General features: G+C 39.8%; 1 protein-coding gene across 6 annotated transcripts in view; it reads left to right on the forward strand.

Annotated features, from left to right (window-relative positions):
- The window catches only part of ALG5 (ALG5, dolichyl-phosphate beta-glucosyltransferase), a 113,187-nt gene that overhangs the window by 92,141 nt on the left and 2,399 nt on the right, over positions 1-18,647 (forward strand). For 4 of the 6 annotated variants that reach the window (XM_023751284.1, XM_023751282.1, XM_023751281.1 and 1 more), the window contains one exon: positions 8,885-8,970. In XM_023751284.1, coding sequence (XP_023607052.1) covers positions 8,885-8,970 — 86 coding nt within the window. The other 2 variants (XM_014452985.2, XM_023751285.1) reach the window with 2 other exon arrangements.

The raw sequence follows: 18,647 nt of genomic DNA on the forward strand, positions 1-18,647 counted from the left end.
GCCCATTTTTTAAATTGGATTATTTGTCTTCCTTTTGTTAAGTTATATGAGTTTCTTACATATTTTGGAAATTAACCCCTTATCGGATGTATCCTTGGCAAATATGTACTACTATGCAGTGGGTTCTGTTTTCATTTTGTTGATGGTTTCTTTTGTTGTACAGAGCTTTTTCTTTTGATGTAGTCTCATTCGTTTAATTTCTCTATAGTTTCCTTTGCCGTAAGAGATGTATCCATAAACAGATTGCTATGAGAGATGTCGGAAATTTTTCTGCCTATGGTTTCTTCTAAGATGTTTAGGGTTTCACGACTTACGTTTAGGTCTTTTATCTATTTTGGTTTATTCTTCTGTATGTTGTAAATTAGTGGTCTAGTTTCATTTTTTTACATTATTGAAGAGACTGTCTTGACTCCATTGTATGCTCTTGCCTCCTTGGTCAAATGTTAATTGAGCATAATGGATTGGGTTGATTTCTGGGGTCTCTGTTTTGTTCCATTGATCTATATGCCTGTTCTTGTGCCAATACCAGGCTGTTGTGATTACGGTGGCTTTATAGTATAAATTGATATCTGGTATTGTGATTTCTCCAACTTTATTCTTCTTTCTCAAGATTGCTGCACCTATATGGGGTCTTTCTGGTTCCATATAAGTTTTTGGAGTATTTGTTCTAGATCTGTGAAATATGCCGTTGGAATTTTAATAGGGATTACATTGAATCTACAAGTTGCTTTAGGTAGTATAGACATTTTAATGATGTCAATTCTACCAGTCCATGCGTACAGTATTTTCTTCTACTTGTTTATATCTCCCTCTATCTTTTTTCAATGTCCTGTAAGTTTTCTAACTACAGGTCTTTTATCTCCTTAAGTTTATTTCTATATAGCTTAATTTTTTTGTTGCCATGGTAAATGTGAGTATTTTTTAGTTTCTTTTTCTGTGAGTTTGTTAGCTATAATAATAAAAGCATAATATGCTAATTAGACTGGACAGCCGAACGATCTTCTGGACATCATTCAGACGTCCTTCTGGATGAAGCTGCGTCGGCAGGGACCGAGGCAGTTGCGGTTAGGGGCAATCAGGCAGGCAGGCAGAGACGGTTATGGGTGATGAGGCAAGCAGGCAATGAGGCAGACAGGCAGAGTGGTTAGGAGCGATCTGGCATGCAGGCAGGTCAGCAGTTAGGAGCCAGCAATCCCAGATTGTGAGAGGGTGCAAGCCGAGCTGAGGGAATCTCCCCCCCCCCCCCCCCCCCCCCCCCGTGCATGAATTTTGTGCACCTGGCCTCTACTTAGTGTATAAAAGTGCCATCGATTTCTGGGTGTTAATTTTGTATCATGCTACATTGCCAAAATCTTTTATTAAATCTAGTAGTTTTTTGTGGAATCTTTAGGGTTTTCTATATACAATATCACATCATCCGCAAATAATGACAGTTTCACTTCCTCCTCTCCAATGTGGATGGCTTTATTTCTTCTTCTCTAATAACAGGCTAGTACTTCCAGTACTATATTGAATAATAGTGAAAGCAGACATCCCTGTCTTATTCCTATTCTTAGGGAAAATGGTTTTAGTTTTTGCTCATTGAGTATCATGTTGGCTGTAGGTTTGTTATATGGCCTTTATTATGTTGAGTTATGATCCCTATATTTCCATTTGCTGAGAGTTTTTATCAAAAAAGATTGTTGGATTTTGTCAAATGCTTTTTCTGCATCAATTGATATGAGCATGTGGTTTTTGTTTTCCAAGTTTTTTATGTGATGTATAACATTTATTGATTTGAGAATACTGGACCAGCCTTGCATCCCCAGAATAAATCCCACTTGGTCATGGTGTATGATCTTTTCAATGTATTCCTGGATTTGATTTGCTAATATTTTGTTGAGAATTTTAGCCTCTATATTCATGAGGGATATTGGCCTGTAATTCTTTTTCTTTGTGGTGTTTTTGTCCGGTTTTGGAATTAAGCTAATGATATTCTCGTAAAAAGAGCTTGGAAGTGTTCCTTCCTCTTGGATGTTTTGGGAATAGTTTGAGGAGGCTAGATGTTAGTTCTTTTAATGTTTGGTAAAAGTCCCCTTGAAGCCATCTGGATTGGGGCTTTTGTTTACTGGGAGGTTTTTTTAATTATTATTACGGCTTCAATTTCATCAGTAGTTATGGGCCTATTCAAGTTTTGTGATTGTTCCTGATTGAGTTTTAGACGATTTTATTTTTCTTGGATTATGTTCATTTTGTCCAGGGTGACCAACTTGTTGTTATATAGTTGTTCATAGTATTTTTTCCCACAATCCTTTGTATTTCTGTGGGGTCAGTTGTTACTTCACCTCTTTCATTTCTGATTTTGTTTATTTGGGTCCTCTTTTTGTTTCTTGATGAGTCTGGCTAACAGTTCATCAATCTTATTTATCTTTTCAGAGAACCAGCTCTTGGTTTCATTGATTTTTTTGTTTTTTGTTTTATTAATTTTTCTTGTTCTTGGAGGTAGGCCTGTAGTGCTATTAACTTCCTTTTCAGGACTGCTTTTGCTATGTTCCAGAGATTTGGGATTGTTTTGTGATCATTTTCCTTTGTTTCCAGGAAGTTTTTTGTTTGTTTGTTTGTTTGTTTTGTTTTGTTTTTTAATTAAATCTTTATTGTTCAGATTATTACAGTTGTTCCTCTTTTTTCCCCATAGCTCCCCTCCACCTGGTTCCCACCCCGCCCTCCGCCCTCACCCCCCTCCACTGTCCTCATCCATAGGTGCACGATATTTGTCCAGTCTCTTCCCGCATCCCCCACACCCCTTTCCACCCCCCCCCCAAGAATAGTCAGTCCACTCCCTTTCAATGCCCCTGATTCTATTATAATCACCAGTTTATTCTGTTCATCAGATTATTTATTCACTTGATTTTTAGATTCACTTGTTGATAGATGTGTATTTGTTGTTCATAATTTGTATCTTTACCTTTTTCTTCTTCTTCCTCTTCTTAAAGGATACCTTTCAGCATTTCATATAATACTGGTTTGGTGGTGATGAACTCCTTTAGCTTTTCCTTATCTGTGAAGCTCTTTATCTGACCTTCAATTCTGAATGATAGCTTTGCTGGGTTCTTGGCATTCATCACTTTGAATATTTCTTGCTACTCCCTTCTGGTCTGCAAAGTTTCTGTTGAGAAATCAGCTGACAGTCGTATGGGTACTCCCTTGTAGGTAACTGACTGTCTTTCTCTTGCTGCTTTTAAGATTCTCTCTGTCTTTTGCTCTTGGCATTTTAATTATGATGTGTCTTGGTGTGGTCCTCTTTGGATTCCTTTTGTTTGGGGTTCTCTGCGCTTCCTGGACTTGTAAGTCTATTTCTTTCACCAGGTAGGGGAAGTTTTCTGTCATTATTTCTTCTAATAGGTTTTCAATATCTTGCTCTCTCTCTTCTCCTGGCACCCCTATAATTCGGATGTTGGTACGCTTGAAGCTGTCCCAGAGGCTCCTTACACTATCTTCATATATTTGGATTCTTTTATTTTGTTTGTTTTTCTGGTTGGGTGTTTTTTACTTCTTCGTACTTCGAATCTTTGACTTGACTCTTGCGATCCTCTAGTCTGCTGTTGGAACTCTGCATAATATCCTTTATTTCAGTCAGTGTATGCTTAATTTCTAGTTGGTCCTTTATCATAACCTCGAGGATCTCACTAGATTTCTTGAGGGTCTCACTATATTTATCGGTGGTTTCTAGAAAGTTCTTGAAAAACCTTAAAAGTGTGGTTTTGAACTCTATATCCAGTCGTTTGCTTTCCTCCATTTCTGTCATTTGTGACCTGTTTCTTTGTCTCTGCATTTTTTATGCTTCCCTGTGTTGGTAGAGTGGTTTTGTGTGCTAGGTGTCCTATAGGGCCCAGTGGCTCAGCCTCCCCAATTACCTGAGGTGGACACTCTTGGTGCACCCTTTTGTGGGCTTTGTGCACAGTCTTGTTGTAGTTAAGCCTTGATTGTTGTAGGTATCACTGGGAGGAGTTGACCTCCAGGCCAATTGGCTATGAGAATCAGCTGTGTCTACGGTGGGAGAACTTCTGTGCTAAAGACACCCTTATGAGGCAAGACTTGCTTCAGTGGGGCTTTGGTGCTCACTGAATCTGCCCCCTGAGTGTGTCCCTTATGGATCTGAGGAGTTGTAATTGGATGGTCCCACTCTGACCACTGGGTACACTGGCTCTTGGATCTAAGGAGGTGCTAATTTAGCCTCTGCCTGATACTACCCAGCAGGAGCTACGAAGAGATCTGCAGATTCCCCTTCCTTGTTTGGGGTTTGGAGGTGCCCAAATGAGGCCCAGCTGTGAAGCAATGCAAGCTGCTGTGGGGCCTTGGGTCTTCTCTTGGAAGTTCTGGGTCTGTCTGGCCCAGCTGCAGTTTGTTAGGTAATTTTCAGATTGCAAAGGGCCAGGGCGTTCATATGCAAAACCTCTGCCGCAGCTTGGGTGGGGCGGGGTCTCAGGGAATCAGCAGGGCGGAGCAAACAGCTATGGCTGATCCTCAGCCCTGCCCTAAGGGACCCCACGTCTCAGTGTCCCGGTAATTGCTGCAAGTACCCCCGAGAAAAAGCCGCCCTCGAGTTCCAAGTTCTGCCCGCTGCCAGACAGTCCAGTCTCTCCCTGTATGAGTCTGGTTCCCCAGAGACTCACCCAGAACTGGAGTTCAGAGGAGTCAGGGGCTTGTCACTCCCTCCCGATTCAAAAAGACAGCCGCGTCCTCAGTCGCCAGCCCCTGCCGCATGCGCCTCCGTACCCCTGCACTTCCGCAGCTCCTCTGAGTCTCAGTGTACTTTTCTCTTTCCTACTAGTTGTAGAATTTCCACTCAGCCAGCCTTCCTGTAGTTCTGGATGATGTCCGTTTTGTCTTTTAGTTGTATTTTTGAATTTGTTGTGGGAGGCAGCAATTTCCGGTGTTTACCTACGCCACCATCTTGGTTTCTCCCCTCCAGGAAGTTTTTGATTTCTTTCTTGATCTCTTTGGTAATCCCTTCATTGTTTAATAACATGCTATTTCGCCACCATGTGTTTGAATATTTCTGAGTGCTTTTATTTTAGTTGATTTCTAATTTCTTACCATTATGATCTATGAAGATGCTTGATATGATTTCAGTCTTCTTAAACTTATAAAGACTCACTTTGTTTCCTAACATGTGGTCTATCTTTGAAAATGTCCCATTTGCACTTGAGTAGAATGTATATTCTGTAGCTTTGGAGTGAAATGTTCTGAAAATGTAATTCCTTCTCGTCTAGTGTGTTGTTTTGGATCGCTGTTTCCTTGTTGATTATTTGTCTAGAACATCCATCTAGCGATGTAAATGCATTGTTGAAGTCCTCTACTGTGAATGTATTGCTGTCCATCTCTCCTTTCAAATCCTCCAGAAGTTTTTTTATATATTTGTATTGGGTGCATATATGTTAACCAGAGTTATATCCTCTTGTTGTATTGATTTCTTTAGTATTGTAAAGTGGACTTCATTGTCTCTTGTTATGACCATCACTTTGATGTCTATTTTGTCAGATATTATTGTTACTAGCCCAGCTTTTTTTTTTTTTTTCAATTTAATTTGCCTGGAAAATTTTTTCCATCCCTTCACTTTCATTCTCTGTGAGTCTTTTGATCTGAGGTTAGACAGCATAGGCTCATTTTTTCTTATCCATTCAGCTACTCTGTACCTTTTGAATGGAGCATTTATGCCATTTACATTTAAGGTTATTATTGATAGGTACTTATTTGTTGCCATTCTTACTCTTTATGCCTATGTTCTTCTCTTCCTTCTTCTTAAACCATTTCCTTTAGCATGTACTGCAGTGCTGGTTTGGTGGGAATAAACCCTTTTAGACTTGTTTTGTCTGCGAAGCCTCTTTATTTCACCTTCAATTTTGAATGATAGCCTTGCTGATTAGATTAGTCTGGGTTCATTTCCTTGGTTTTCATTTCTTTCTATACTTCATGCCACTCCCTTCTGGCCTGAAGTGTTTCTATTGAGAAATCAGCTGACAGTCTAATGCAGGGGTGGGCAAACTTTTTGACTCGAGCGCCACAATGGGTTCTTAAACTGGACCGGAGGGCCGGAACAAAAGCATGGATGGAGTGTTTGTGTGAACTAATATAAATTCAAAGTAAACATCATTACATAAAAGGGTACGGTCTTTTTTTTGTTTGTTTTATTCATTTCAAATGGGCCACATCCGGCCCGCAGGCCGTAGTTTGCCCACGGCTGGTCTAATGGGAGCTCCCTTGTAGATAACTTTCTGTCTCTCTCTTACAGCCTTTATGATTCTTTGTCTTTAATGTTTGCCATTTTAATTATTATGTGTCTAGGTGTGGGTCTTTTGAGGTTCATCTTGGCTGGGACTCTCTGTGTTTCCTGAACTTAGGTGACTTTTTCCTTTACCAGGTTAAGGAAATTTTCTGCCATTGTTTCTCCAGTTTCTGTATTAGTTGCTTGGATTCTTCTCTTCCTGGTACTCTTATAATGAGAATGTTGTTTCATTTCATGCTATCCCACAGCTTCCTTAAACACTCATCCTGCTTTTTAATTTTTTTCCCCACTTGCTGCTCTGAATGTGTTTTTTTCAACCCTATCTCCTAATTCATGGGTTTGGTCCTCAACTTCTTCTAGTCTACTGTTGAATCCTTCCAGGGTGTTCCTTATTTCAGCTATTGTTCCTCATTTCCAATTGATTCTTATTTATTCTTCCAAACTCTGTTTTCATATTGGTGTAGCTCTCAATAAATTCCTTAAATATTCTCCTTAATTTCCTTATAATTCTCATTACCTTGCTGGTACTTCTCACTGAATTATTTGAGCACCCTTATTGCATTACTCTGAATTCTTTAACAAATTGCTTGCCTCCATTTCATTTAATTACTTTTCTGGCTACTCCTCCTTTTCTTTCATTTGGGGGTTGTTTCTTTGTCTCCCCATTTTGTTGTTCTTTTGTTTCTGTTTCTATGTAGTAGATCAAACTGCTATGCCTCCCAGACTTTGTGGGGTGGTCTTATGTAGTAAGTGTTTTGTGGGACCCAGTGGTGCAATTTCTTAGATCTCCTGAGCTGGTTGCTTTAGGAAAGTCTCTTGCTTGAGTTATTTGGGTTCTCCTGTTGTAGTTGTGTCTTGAATGTTATTGTTCCGTTTGTGGATGGAATCTCCTCTCAGGCTGGCTGACTATGTGGTTCACCCCTGACCATGTGAAGGGAGCAGTTGTGGAGGTGTGGTCTCCCGGTGTTTTCTCTCCTCCCTTGATATAAATCTCCTCAGCTGGAATTCAGTTGGTAATTCCAGGTGAATGTTCTCCAATTTAGTTATATTTCCAGTCTGGCCCTGGGAGGAGGTACATGACAAGTCTGCCTATTCAGCCACCATAATATTCAGAGTATTTCCTTCTTTCATGAGTGTCACAATTTTTTAGTTTACAGGAGTTTTACATAGTTCTTTTACAAACACACAGAACACTTTTATAGATTATTTTATCCTCTCAAGTAGATATTTTACTATGATAAGAAAAAGATTAAGTGTTTTAAAAAATGGTATTCACCGTAGCTTGTTTGGCTCAGTGAATAGAACATCGGCCTGTGGACTGAAGGGTCCCGGTTTTGATTCCAGTCAAGGATACATGCCCAGATTGCAAGCCCAATCCCCTTTGGGGGAGGAGGGGACGTGTGGGAGGCAGCTGATCAATGATTCTCTCTCATCATTGATGTTTCTCTCTTTCCCTCTCCCTTCTCTGAAATCAATAAAAACATATTTTTTTAAATTGTTTTCATATTGAATTATCCAAATATTTGGGATTTAAACTAGTTGCATATTGGATGGTGGTGTTAGTATTGTCAAGAAAACAAAACTCAAAATTCTGGTTGTCTGGGATCAGGGAAATCAGATAGAAGTGGGTTTTGAGCACTGGAAGTTTGAAGTGTGTTCCATGCAGTCTGGAAAGTAGGGTCATAATGACTCAAGGATGAACATCTATGCTGTAGAGACACTTAAAAGAGTATGGAGAAGTATAGCACAGGTAGGCATGCTTCTCTTTTTTATCTTAGTGCCAGTGAAAGGAAGCATCTGGTTGAGAGAAATTTTTAGGTAGATTTCAGAAAAACTGAGTCAGGATTCAAAAACTGTAAGAACAGATTTTACCTATACCAAGGGGCTGATTGAAGAGGAGCTTTAAGAAAGAACCTATCTCATGAATAGAAGGAAGGATAAACTGGGAATTCAGACAAGAGATGATTTTAACATTGTATGTAAAAACAAGACTATATTTAATTCCTATTCATGTATTTAATTATATGCAAAGGGCATTCAGTTTATACTGGCTTTTCACTTTTAGTAATTATTGATACTGTTATTGTCCAGGATGGCCTGGGGAAGGGAAAAAGAAAAGACAGACCCTAAGGACCCTGTATTTAATAAAGAAACCTTGATCCTTTGGTAGGAGAATTGTGTAATCAAGCAACTCTAAAGTCATTGAGAACATTCTGCCCAAAAGCTTCTCAGAGTTCTGTTTTATTAGCTCTCTAAATCAGTTGAAAATGCTCTCGATTCTGTACCTTGAGTTAGTTAAAACTGGGACTGAAAACCATCAGTCATGAAACTTTCCAAAATTAAATGTTTTCTTAGGGCCAACAGGCTGTTTTTATTTCTGGGAGTTTTGGAGTTGTGGTAGAGATATTTCTCATTTAAGTGTTATACAATGACATCAAATTATTTTATTTGCCTTAAAGCTCCTGAACTGCTTAGCTTTTATTTGATCTATGTCAATCCGACCATCAGTTTGATGATAGAAGCTTTACATCTGCCATGCAAGTTTTTTTAAGACATGCCAAGATAGAGATTTAGTTACACTCTTTTTAAAAATAAATACCAATATATTTTGTATTTCAGGGCATTTGATGTAGAACTGCTTTACATAGCACAGTTCTTTAAAATTCCAATAGCAGAAATTGCTGTCAATTGGACTGAAATTGAAGGTGAGTACTATATATTTAACTGATCATAAGAGGGGTGGGGGAAACATGAGAAAATACAGTTGCCCAGTAAAGTCAGCTGGCTCTAATGTTCCTCCTTCCTCCATCAGGGCCTCCTCAGCTATCTTAACTCTGAGCAGCAGTTCCATAGAGCATACTGCCTACTGCCTTACTGCTTTCTATGTTTTTTCAGTCTTGGGGTCTTCGGTAGGCCTACTGTCCTGCCCAAGAAATTCAGTAAAACTAGCAACAAAAGACAAGATCTGACTGAGGTTAGAAGGAAGGTGTTTTTTTTTTTTTTTCTTTTTCTTTCTTTCTTTCTTTCTTTTTTATTTTTTTTTTGGACTACAGAAATTTATTTTTCACAGTTCTGGAGGCTAGAAAGTTTGAAACCAAGGTCTGGCAAGAAAGGTTTCACTCTGAGGCCTCGCTTCTTTTTTTTTTTTTTTTTAATATATTTTATTGATTTTTTACAGAGGGAAAGGGAGAGGGATAGAGAGAAACATCGATGAGAGAGAAACATCGATCAGCTGCCTCCTGCACACTCCCTACTGGGTATGTGCCCGCAACCAAGGTACATGCCCTTGACCGGAATTGAACCTAGGACCTTTCCGTCCGCAGGCTGACGCTCTATCCACTGAGCCAAACCGGTTAGGGCTGAGGCCTCTCTTCTTGACTTGTAGGCAGCTGCCATCTTGCTGTGCTCACATGATTTATTTCTTGTGCACACACAGGGAGCTTGATTGTCTTTTGAGATAAACTATTATTTTTATCACCATTTTTTTAGTATTGTATTATGTCATCACTCAGTGATGGCCATATTGCAGGGCCATCTGAAATTTTCTCTTTAGATCAGTGATGGCGAACCTATGACACGCGTGTCAGAGGTGACATGCGAACTCATTTTTTTGGTTGATTTTTCTTTGTTAAATGGCATTTAAATATATTAAATAAATATCAAAAATATAAATCTTTGTTTTACTATGGTTGCAAATATCAAAAAATTTCTATATGTGACACGGCACCAGAGTTAAGTTAGGGTTTTTCAAAATGCTGACACGCCGAGCTCAAAAAGTTCGCCATCACTGCTTTAGATCCTCCCAAATTTCAGTTCACTTCAGGATGTTTAGTTTTTCTTGTTTTTCACAGAAAATACTTTAACATTGAAGATGTTTAATTCTTATGTCCATCACTTATAAATAAGGTGGGTGTGTTCATTAACTTGATTTTGGTAATCATTTTACAATATATACGTGTATGAAATGATTACATGGTACACTTTAAATATATTTCCATTTTATTTGTCAGTTACACCTCAGTAAAGCTAGGAAAAAATAAAGAGAAAGAAGCCAGAGCACTTGGCCTTAAATCTGAAAATTGTCAGTTTTATTAGTATTGTGATCTTGGCCATGTCACTTTACCACCCAGTATCCATGACCTAATCTGTAAAATTGCAGGGGTGACAGGGAGGCTCTATTCCTGATATACTAAAAAGACAGTGAAATCAAGAAATATAAAATATTAAAACATGCTCAGATGTGTATTTTATATAATTAGCTGGGCTTGGCACATTGCCATTTGGATATTACAGGACAAGAAGATGGCCTTGCTAGGGTGGCATTTATTTTAGCTGATTTTAGCCTTTGGTAGAATTAGGACAAAAATTAGGTTTTTGTCTTAGATTTCATATTGCAGATTATTAATCTAGACTTGTATTATTTGTGGAGGTATACTTGATTCTCTGTAGTACATATGAGCCTGAAAAATGGTGTTTAAAACATGAAAATTTCTCCCCCTTTCAAATGAACAGATGGACATAAGTGTTTAACATACATACATAATATAAATAAAATTAAGGTGCCTAGAAGCTCCCAAAAGTCATGTAGACTGACTTCTAAAATATAATTGTAAATGGATATATATTTTCTGAGTTTAAATCAATTTATTTTTAATTGTTATTTAATCGCAGGTTCTAAATTAGTTCCATTTTGGAGCTGGCTACAAATGGGCAAGGACCTACTTTTTATACGACTCCGATATTTGACTGGTGCCTGGAGGCTTGAACGAACCAGGAAAATGAATTAGGTTATTTGCTATTTTTTATTGTATTATGTATTATTGTAACATTATTTCATTTGAATTAAAATTTTAAATAAAGCTGAGATAAGCCTATGCCATTGTCTGCCTTTTGATAATTTTCAAGAATTCACTGCCATAAGTAAAAATTTTTATACATCTTTTGGACAAAAACAAATTTTAAGGTATTTGTAACAAAAGTCAGATTTTCTTTAGCTTTAGCAATTCTGTTTATTTAGATTATCACTATGAGTCTGAGAAATATAATTTTTAAGCAAGACCGAAGCAATTATTTCTGCTCTAAGGTACCTTGCATAATTCTCATGAACTTAAATATAAACCACAACCATGTAACAGTGTTTAGAGATTTAAAAATAAAGTTAACAGCTCTGGCCAGGTGGCTCAGTTGGTTGAAGCATGGTCCCATGCACCAAAAAAGTTTGCGGGTTTGATTCCCAGTCAGGGCACATATCTAGGTTGCAGGTTCGATGCCTGATTGGGGTGCATACAGTAGGCAACCAGTCGATGTTTCTCACATGGATGTTTTTCTCTCTTTTTCTTCTTTCCTCTCTAAAATCAATAAAAACATATCCTCAGGTGAGGATTTAAAACAATAACAAAATAAAGTTAATATATATTTATTTTATTTTTTAAAGGCATGGAAATACGTGATTTATTTTTTATTTTTATTTTTTTTTTAAATATATTTTATTGATTTTTTACAGAGAGGAAGGGAGAGAGATAGAGAGTTAGAAACATCGATGAGAGAGAAACATCGATCAGCTGCATCCTGCACATCTCCTACTGGGGATGTGCCCGCAACCCAGGTACATGCCCTTGACCGGAATCGAACCTGGGACCCCTCAGTCCGCTGGCCGACGCTCTATCCACTGAGCCAAACCGGTTTCGGCTATTTTTTAAATCATTATTTTTCAATTACAGTTGATATACAAAATTATATTAGTTTCAGGTACACACATTAGACAACTTACTGAGTGATCATCCAATAAATCTCATCCCATCTAACACCATACATAGTTATTAGAATATTATTCATTATATTCCCTATGCTATACTTTACATCCCGATGACTATTCTGTAAAAACTAATTTGTACCTTTTAATCCCTTTTTCATCCATCCTCCCAAACTCCTCCCATCTGGCAACCTTCGAAATGTTCTTTGTATCTACAAGTCTGTTTCTATTCTGCTTCATTTGTTTTGTTTTGTTTTGTTTTGTTTTAGATTAAAGTGTTGATAGATATGTACTGTCATTTTACTGTTCATATTTTTCTGTCTATATTTTCTTTTATTATTGTCATTTTTTATCCTTTTTTCTTCTTCTTTCATAATACCCTTTAACATTTCATGTAATACTGGTTTGGTGATGATGACCTTTACTTTTTAATTGTCTGGAAAGCTCTTTATACATTGTTCAATTCTAAATGATAGCTTTGCTGGGTAGAGAAATCTTGGTTGTAGGTTCTTGCTTTCATCACTGAATATTTCTTGCCACTCCCTTCTGGCCTGCAAAGTTTCTATTGAGAAATCAGCTGACAGTCTTATGGGAGGACTCTTTGTAGGTAAGTAACTGCTTTTCTCTTGCTGCTTTTAAGATTCTGTCTTTAACCTTTTGTATTTTAATTATGATGTGTCTTGGTGTAGGCCTCTTTGGGCTCACCTTATTTGGGGCTCTCTTTACTTCCTGGACTTGTATGTCTGTTTTTTTTTTACTAGATTAGGGGAGTTTTCTGTCATTTTTTCAAAAGGGTTTTTAATTTCTTGCTCTCACTCTTCTCCTTTCAGCACTCCCATAATGCAAATGTTGGTACCTTTGAAGTTGTTCTAGAGCAGTGGTTCTCAACCTTCCTAATGCCACGACCCTTTAATACAGTTCCTCATGTTGTGGTGACCCCCAACCATAAAATTATTTTCCTTGCTACTTCATAACTGTAATTTTGCTACTGTTATGAATCGTAATGTAAATATCTGACATGCAGGATGTATTTTCATTGTTACAAATTGAACATAATTAAACCATAGTAATTAATCACAAAAACAATATGTAATTATATATGTGTTTTCTGATGGACTTAGGCGATCCCTGTGAAAGGGTCGTTTGACCACCAAAGGGGTCGTGACCCACAGGTTGAGAACCGCTGTTCTAGAGGCTTATACACTATCATTATGGGGCAGGGTGGGGGGGGGGAAGGGGGCTTTTTCTTTTTCTTTTTCTTTTTTTTTTTTTTTTTGCTGTTCTGATTGGGTTTTTTGATTCCTTATATTCCAAATGACTGATTTGATTCTCCACTTTATTTACTGTTGATTCCCTGTGAGTTATCTTTATTTCAGTTAGCATATCCATCATTTCTGACTGCTTCTTTTTTATGATTTCCATGTCCCTTTTTATGCTTTTGAAGCTCTCACTGATTTCATTGAGCATCCTTATAACCCAGCGGTTCTCAACCTGTGGGTCGAACGACCCTTTCACAGGGGTTGCCTAAACACATATATATTGTTTTGTGATGAATCACTATGCTTTAATTATGTTCAATTTGTAACAATGAAATCGGGCGTCACCACAACATGAGGAACTGTTTTAAAGGGTTGCGGCATTAGGAAGGTTGAGAACCACTGTTACAACCAGTGTCTTGAACTCTGCATCTAGTAGATTACTTGTCTCCATTTTGTTTAATTCTTTTTCTGGAGTTCTGTTCTTTCATTTGGGACAGAACAGAACTTTCATTTTATTTCCTTATTTTGGTAAACTCCCTGTGATTTTTTTTCTATGTATTAGGTAGATCTACTACATCTCCCAGGCTTGGTAGAGTTGCCTTATTTAGTAAGTGCCCTGTAGGGTCCAGTGGCACAGACCCCGATCACTCAAGCTGGACATTCCAGGTGCACCCCCAAACCCCATTATGTGGGATATAGTTTAGCCTTGATTACTGTTGGCACATCAATGGGAGGGATTTATCCCCAGATCAATCTTCTGCAAGGACTTGCAGTTACCACCCACCACTGTGGAGGATTAGCTGTGCAGGGGCCCACCCCAAAGAGCAGGACTTACTTAGCAGGGCTCTGGTTCCCACTGAGTATTCCTCTTGAGTGTGTTACTTGTCGAGGTGGTTGGGTAGTGTGGCTTTGATGTGGTCTGAAGCTGTCCACTGAGAGTACTGGCTGTGGGGCCTCCTGGAAGGTGCAGACCAAGGTCAGCCACTGCCTCTGTTCTGCCTGGGGCCACCAGCATGAGCTGCAAAGCAATCTTCAGATGGTGGCTACTTGTGCATGGCTTAGAGGTGCCCAGGTGAGGCCAAGCTGCAAAGCAAGGCCAGTTGCTGCTAGTGCCGAGCCTGGGGCCACTTAGTGATAGGTCTGAGGCATGCTGAGACCAGATACTGCTTGTTTGAGAGATTCTAGGAAAGTATGAAGCATGAGCCAAGACAGGCCATTTGTATGGGAATGCCACTGGAAACAGCTTGGGTGGGCCCAGTTGTTGGGTTGGGCAGGGTCTCAGGGAATTACCAAGGCAGGGCAAAGAATGTGAGCCATGTTGATGGAGATGAAGATATGGCACCTGCCTGCTGGGTCTGTGGGGATAGGGGTCTCAGAAAAGGAATAATGGCCTCTGCCAGCACTTTCAGCTGCCCCTCCATATCTTACTCTGATGCCAGATAATTCAGTTCTGCCCTGTATGTCCCTGGTGCCGTTTGAGCACCTGCCCCACTGCTGGAGCTCAGAACAAATGAGTCCTGGTAAGACCATTTACAGGCCCTTTAAGAGGAACTGCCTGAGACTCCAGCAGCCTCCATCTCACTCAGCCAAAATCCCCACTGGTTTTTATAGCTAGAAGTTATGGGGACTTCTCTTCCTGGCACTGGAACTCTATGCTGCAGATGTCTGATGTGGGGATGGGTAGCCCGCAGCTGAGATATCCCTCCCAATTTTTATCATCAGACATGGGTGTGGAACTAGCTTTTCTGCCTTTCTGCCCTTCTACCAGTCTCCATGTGGCTTCTTTATATCCTTAGTTGTAGTAGGACTTCATTCAGCTAGATTTCAGGGCATTCTGAAGGATAGTTGTTTTGTAGTTTAGTTGTAATTTTCATGTGGTTGTAGGAGGATGCGAGAACCACATTTACCTACCATTTTGACTGGAAGTCAGTGTTAACATATGTTTAAATATATACAATTTATACATTAAAGACGAGGATATAGGCTCGGTCATAAAGGTATCCACTGTCTTATTTTTCTCCTTCCTAATTTATATATCTGTACTAGAGGACCGGTGCATGAAATTCGTGCATGGGGGGGGGGGGTCCCTCAGCCCGGCCTGCACCCTCTCCAATCCAGGACATATCCCTCTCACAGTCCGGGACCACTGGCTCCTAACCGTTCGCCTGCCTGCCTGCCTGATCACCCCTAATCACCTCTGCCTGCTGGCCTAATGCCCCTAACTGCTCCCCTGCCAGCCTAATTGCCCCTAACCACCTCTGCCTGATGGCCTGATCACCTCCTAACTGCTCCCCTGCCAGCCTGATCACCCCCTAACTGCTCCCCTGCTGGCCTGATTGCCCCCTAACTGCTCCCCTGCCAGACTGATCGCCCCTAACTGCCTCTGCCTGCTGGCCTGATCACCCCCTAACTGCTCCCCCCTGCCAGCCTGATCGCCCCCTAACTGCCCTCCCTCCCCTGCCGGCCTGATGGCCCCTAACTGTCCTCTCCTGCCAACCTGATGGCCCCTAACTGCCCTCCCCTGCCGGCCTGCTGGCCCCTAACTGCCCTCCCCTGCCAGCCTGATGGCCCCTAACTGCCCTCCCCTGCTGGCCTGATCACCCCTAACCACCTCGGCCCCCACTTGTGGCTTTGTCTGGAAGGACGTCCGGAAGATGTCCGGTCTAATTAGCATAGTACCCTTTTATTAGTATAGATCAGTGATGGTGAACCTTTTGAGCTCGGCGTGTCAGCATTTTGAAAAACCCTAACTTGACTTTGGTGCCATGTCACATATAGAAATTTTTTGATATTTGCAACCATAGTAAAACAAAGACATATTTTTGATATTTATTTTATATATTTAAATGCCATTTAACAAAGAAAAATCAACCAAAAAAATGAGTTCGCGTGTCACCTCTGACACGCGTGTCATAGGTTCGCCATCACTGTTCTAGTCCATGTAGTCCGGATCCAAAGTCTACTCTCTTTATCTATGCTACCAGTTCCTGAAAGTACAAAAATTGCAGATATGTAAATAAAAAGTTACCAAAATACATTAAATATAACACTTTAAAGATAAAATTTTCCCAGTAGTCTCAACAACAGTACCATTACATCTGCATTAGACAATAGGCTTCTAGAAAATAGAAACCATTCCTTACCCAAATTAGTATTCCCAGTACAGTGCTTAGCATATGGTGAACACTTAATACTTAGGAAGTGATTAAACTTCATTTACTATCAGATTTTGAGAGCACTTAAGTCACGTAAGTGAACAGAACAAAGCAAAGCTAATTATGCAAATAGAAATGATAGCAAATAAAAGAATGACCATGAGCATTTACAAAAATTAAAGTAGAGGCCTTGAACCAAAAATAAGATCCTTAATGGGACTATAAGACAATAAAACAATTTGCTGTTCTTTGTATGCTAGTGATAGAATGCATATTTGAAATGTAATAAGAATTTTGAGTGGAAGTGTCAATATTTTTTTATCCAGGAACATTATTAATACATTGCGTACCACATAGAAATCTCTAAGACATACGCCAGGGACCGCACGTTTTTGGGTAAACTGCACGTTATTTAAATCATCATAATGCACTTTAGGTGTTGTTTTTCAATAATTATAACATTTCTATTTACAAAAACAATTAAACAATTAAAGTTCCTAGTACTTTTTTTTTTAAATGAAACTTTTTTTTTAATATATTTTATTGATTTTTTACAGAGAGGAAGGGAGAGAGATAGAGAGTTGGAAACATCGATGAGAGAGAAACATCGATCAGCTGCCTCCTGCACATCTCCTACTGGGGATGTGCCTGCAACCCAGGCACATGCCCTTGACCGGAATCGAACCTGGGACCTTTCAGTCCGCAGGCTGACGCTCTATCCACTGAGCCAAACCGGCTTCGGCTCCTAGTACTTTTTTAACGTATGGTACTGCGTAAAACATTTTCCTCTATAAAGAGGGACCAAACAAAATTTACATAAGTATCTAGATTCACTCCTTTTTCCATGGGCGTGAAAAACGAGAACACTCGTGAGCGGTCCTTAACAGATGGCACGCAAAACACGAGAAAACTCCTGAGCGGTACGAAATGTGTTAAGAAAGGTTTCTGATATCCTTGATACCAGTGTACCTTTCTAATCACAAATTTACTGAAGCTAACAGCATAGTATGGAATCTCAGGCAGTCTGTGAGAGAAAAGGTAGTTTAGCTTGTTGACATTACAGAGCTTGCTAACAAAAAAAAAGTAGCCATAGCAAAAGTGAAAATATTAGCTACTATCATTTTACTGTGTGCAAGAAACTGTGATAAGAGTTTTGTATGCAATGTTTAATTTGATCAAATTACTCCCACCTCACAAATGAAGAAATAGGTTTAGACAAGTAATTTGTTCAAGATCATACTAGTAGCCAGTAGTCATGCTTCTCTTGAAACAAAAAATAGGAAACAAAAGATCATGGGGCATTATCAAAATTGAGAGTATAATCTGATTAATACCAGACAACTTGGTCATTTATTTTCTTTGACTTGTTTTGTTTTGTTATTTTGGTTTTTTATATTTGTTCTTATATAATATTTATTTTGGAGTTTATTTGACTTGAGATCATATCTGGATGATACTGTGCTTCTGGACATCTCTAATTCTATATAGTTGTGTACTTCCACTATTCATAGTTCATTCTCCAGTTCTAGTTTCCATTTTCTTTATCTACACTAATAAAAGAGAAACATGCTAATTGGCGTACGACCGCTACCCTTCCCATTGGCTAATCAGCGTATCCTTATGCAAATTAACTGTCAGCCAAGATGGCGGCCGGCAGCCATGCACTGAAGCGAGCAGGGAGGCTTGCTTCCTCCAGGGACTGCAGACTCCAACGTTCCCCGCCTCACTTGCCGGCCTCTCAACTGCAACTCTAAGCAACTATTACTATGTTGCAAATAAGAAGCTAAACAAAACCGGCTTTCAGTCAGCCCCAGACCACAACATTGTATCCATGTTTTCAGCAGCGAGGCCTCAGAGCTAAAACTGGCCCAGAATAAAAAAAAAAAAAAGAAAGAAAACAAGGAGCGGTTGGGAGCTTTTAGTCAACTGCCAGCGGGAAAACAGCCCTCAGCCCCTCAGCCAGCCTGGCCAGGCACCCCAGTGGGGACCCCCACCCTGATCCAGGACACCCTTCAGGGCAAACCAGCCAGCCCCCACCCGTGCACCAGGCCTCTATCCTATATAGTAAAAGGGTAATATGCCTCCCAGCACTGGGATCAGCGGAGCAGCGAGGCTCCCGGCACCAGGGATCAGCGTGACAGGGGGCAGCGCCCAAACCCTCTTGATCAGCCCTTGCTCTGTGGCTGATAGGGGGGGAGCTCCCCAATCCCCCGATG

Source organism: Myotis lucifugus, unplaced genomic scaffold, assembly GCF_000147115.1.
Source record: "Myotis lucifugus unplaced genomic scaffold, Myoluc2.0 scaffold_19, whole genome shotgun sequence".
In the NCBI taxonomy this organism is placed as follows: Eukaryota; Metazoa; Chordata; class Mammalia; order Chiroptera; family Vespertilionidae; genus Myotis; species Myotis lucifugus.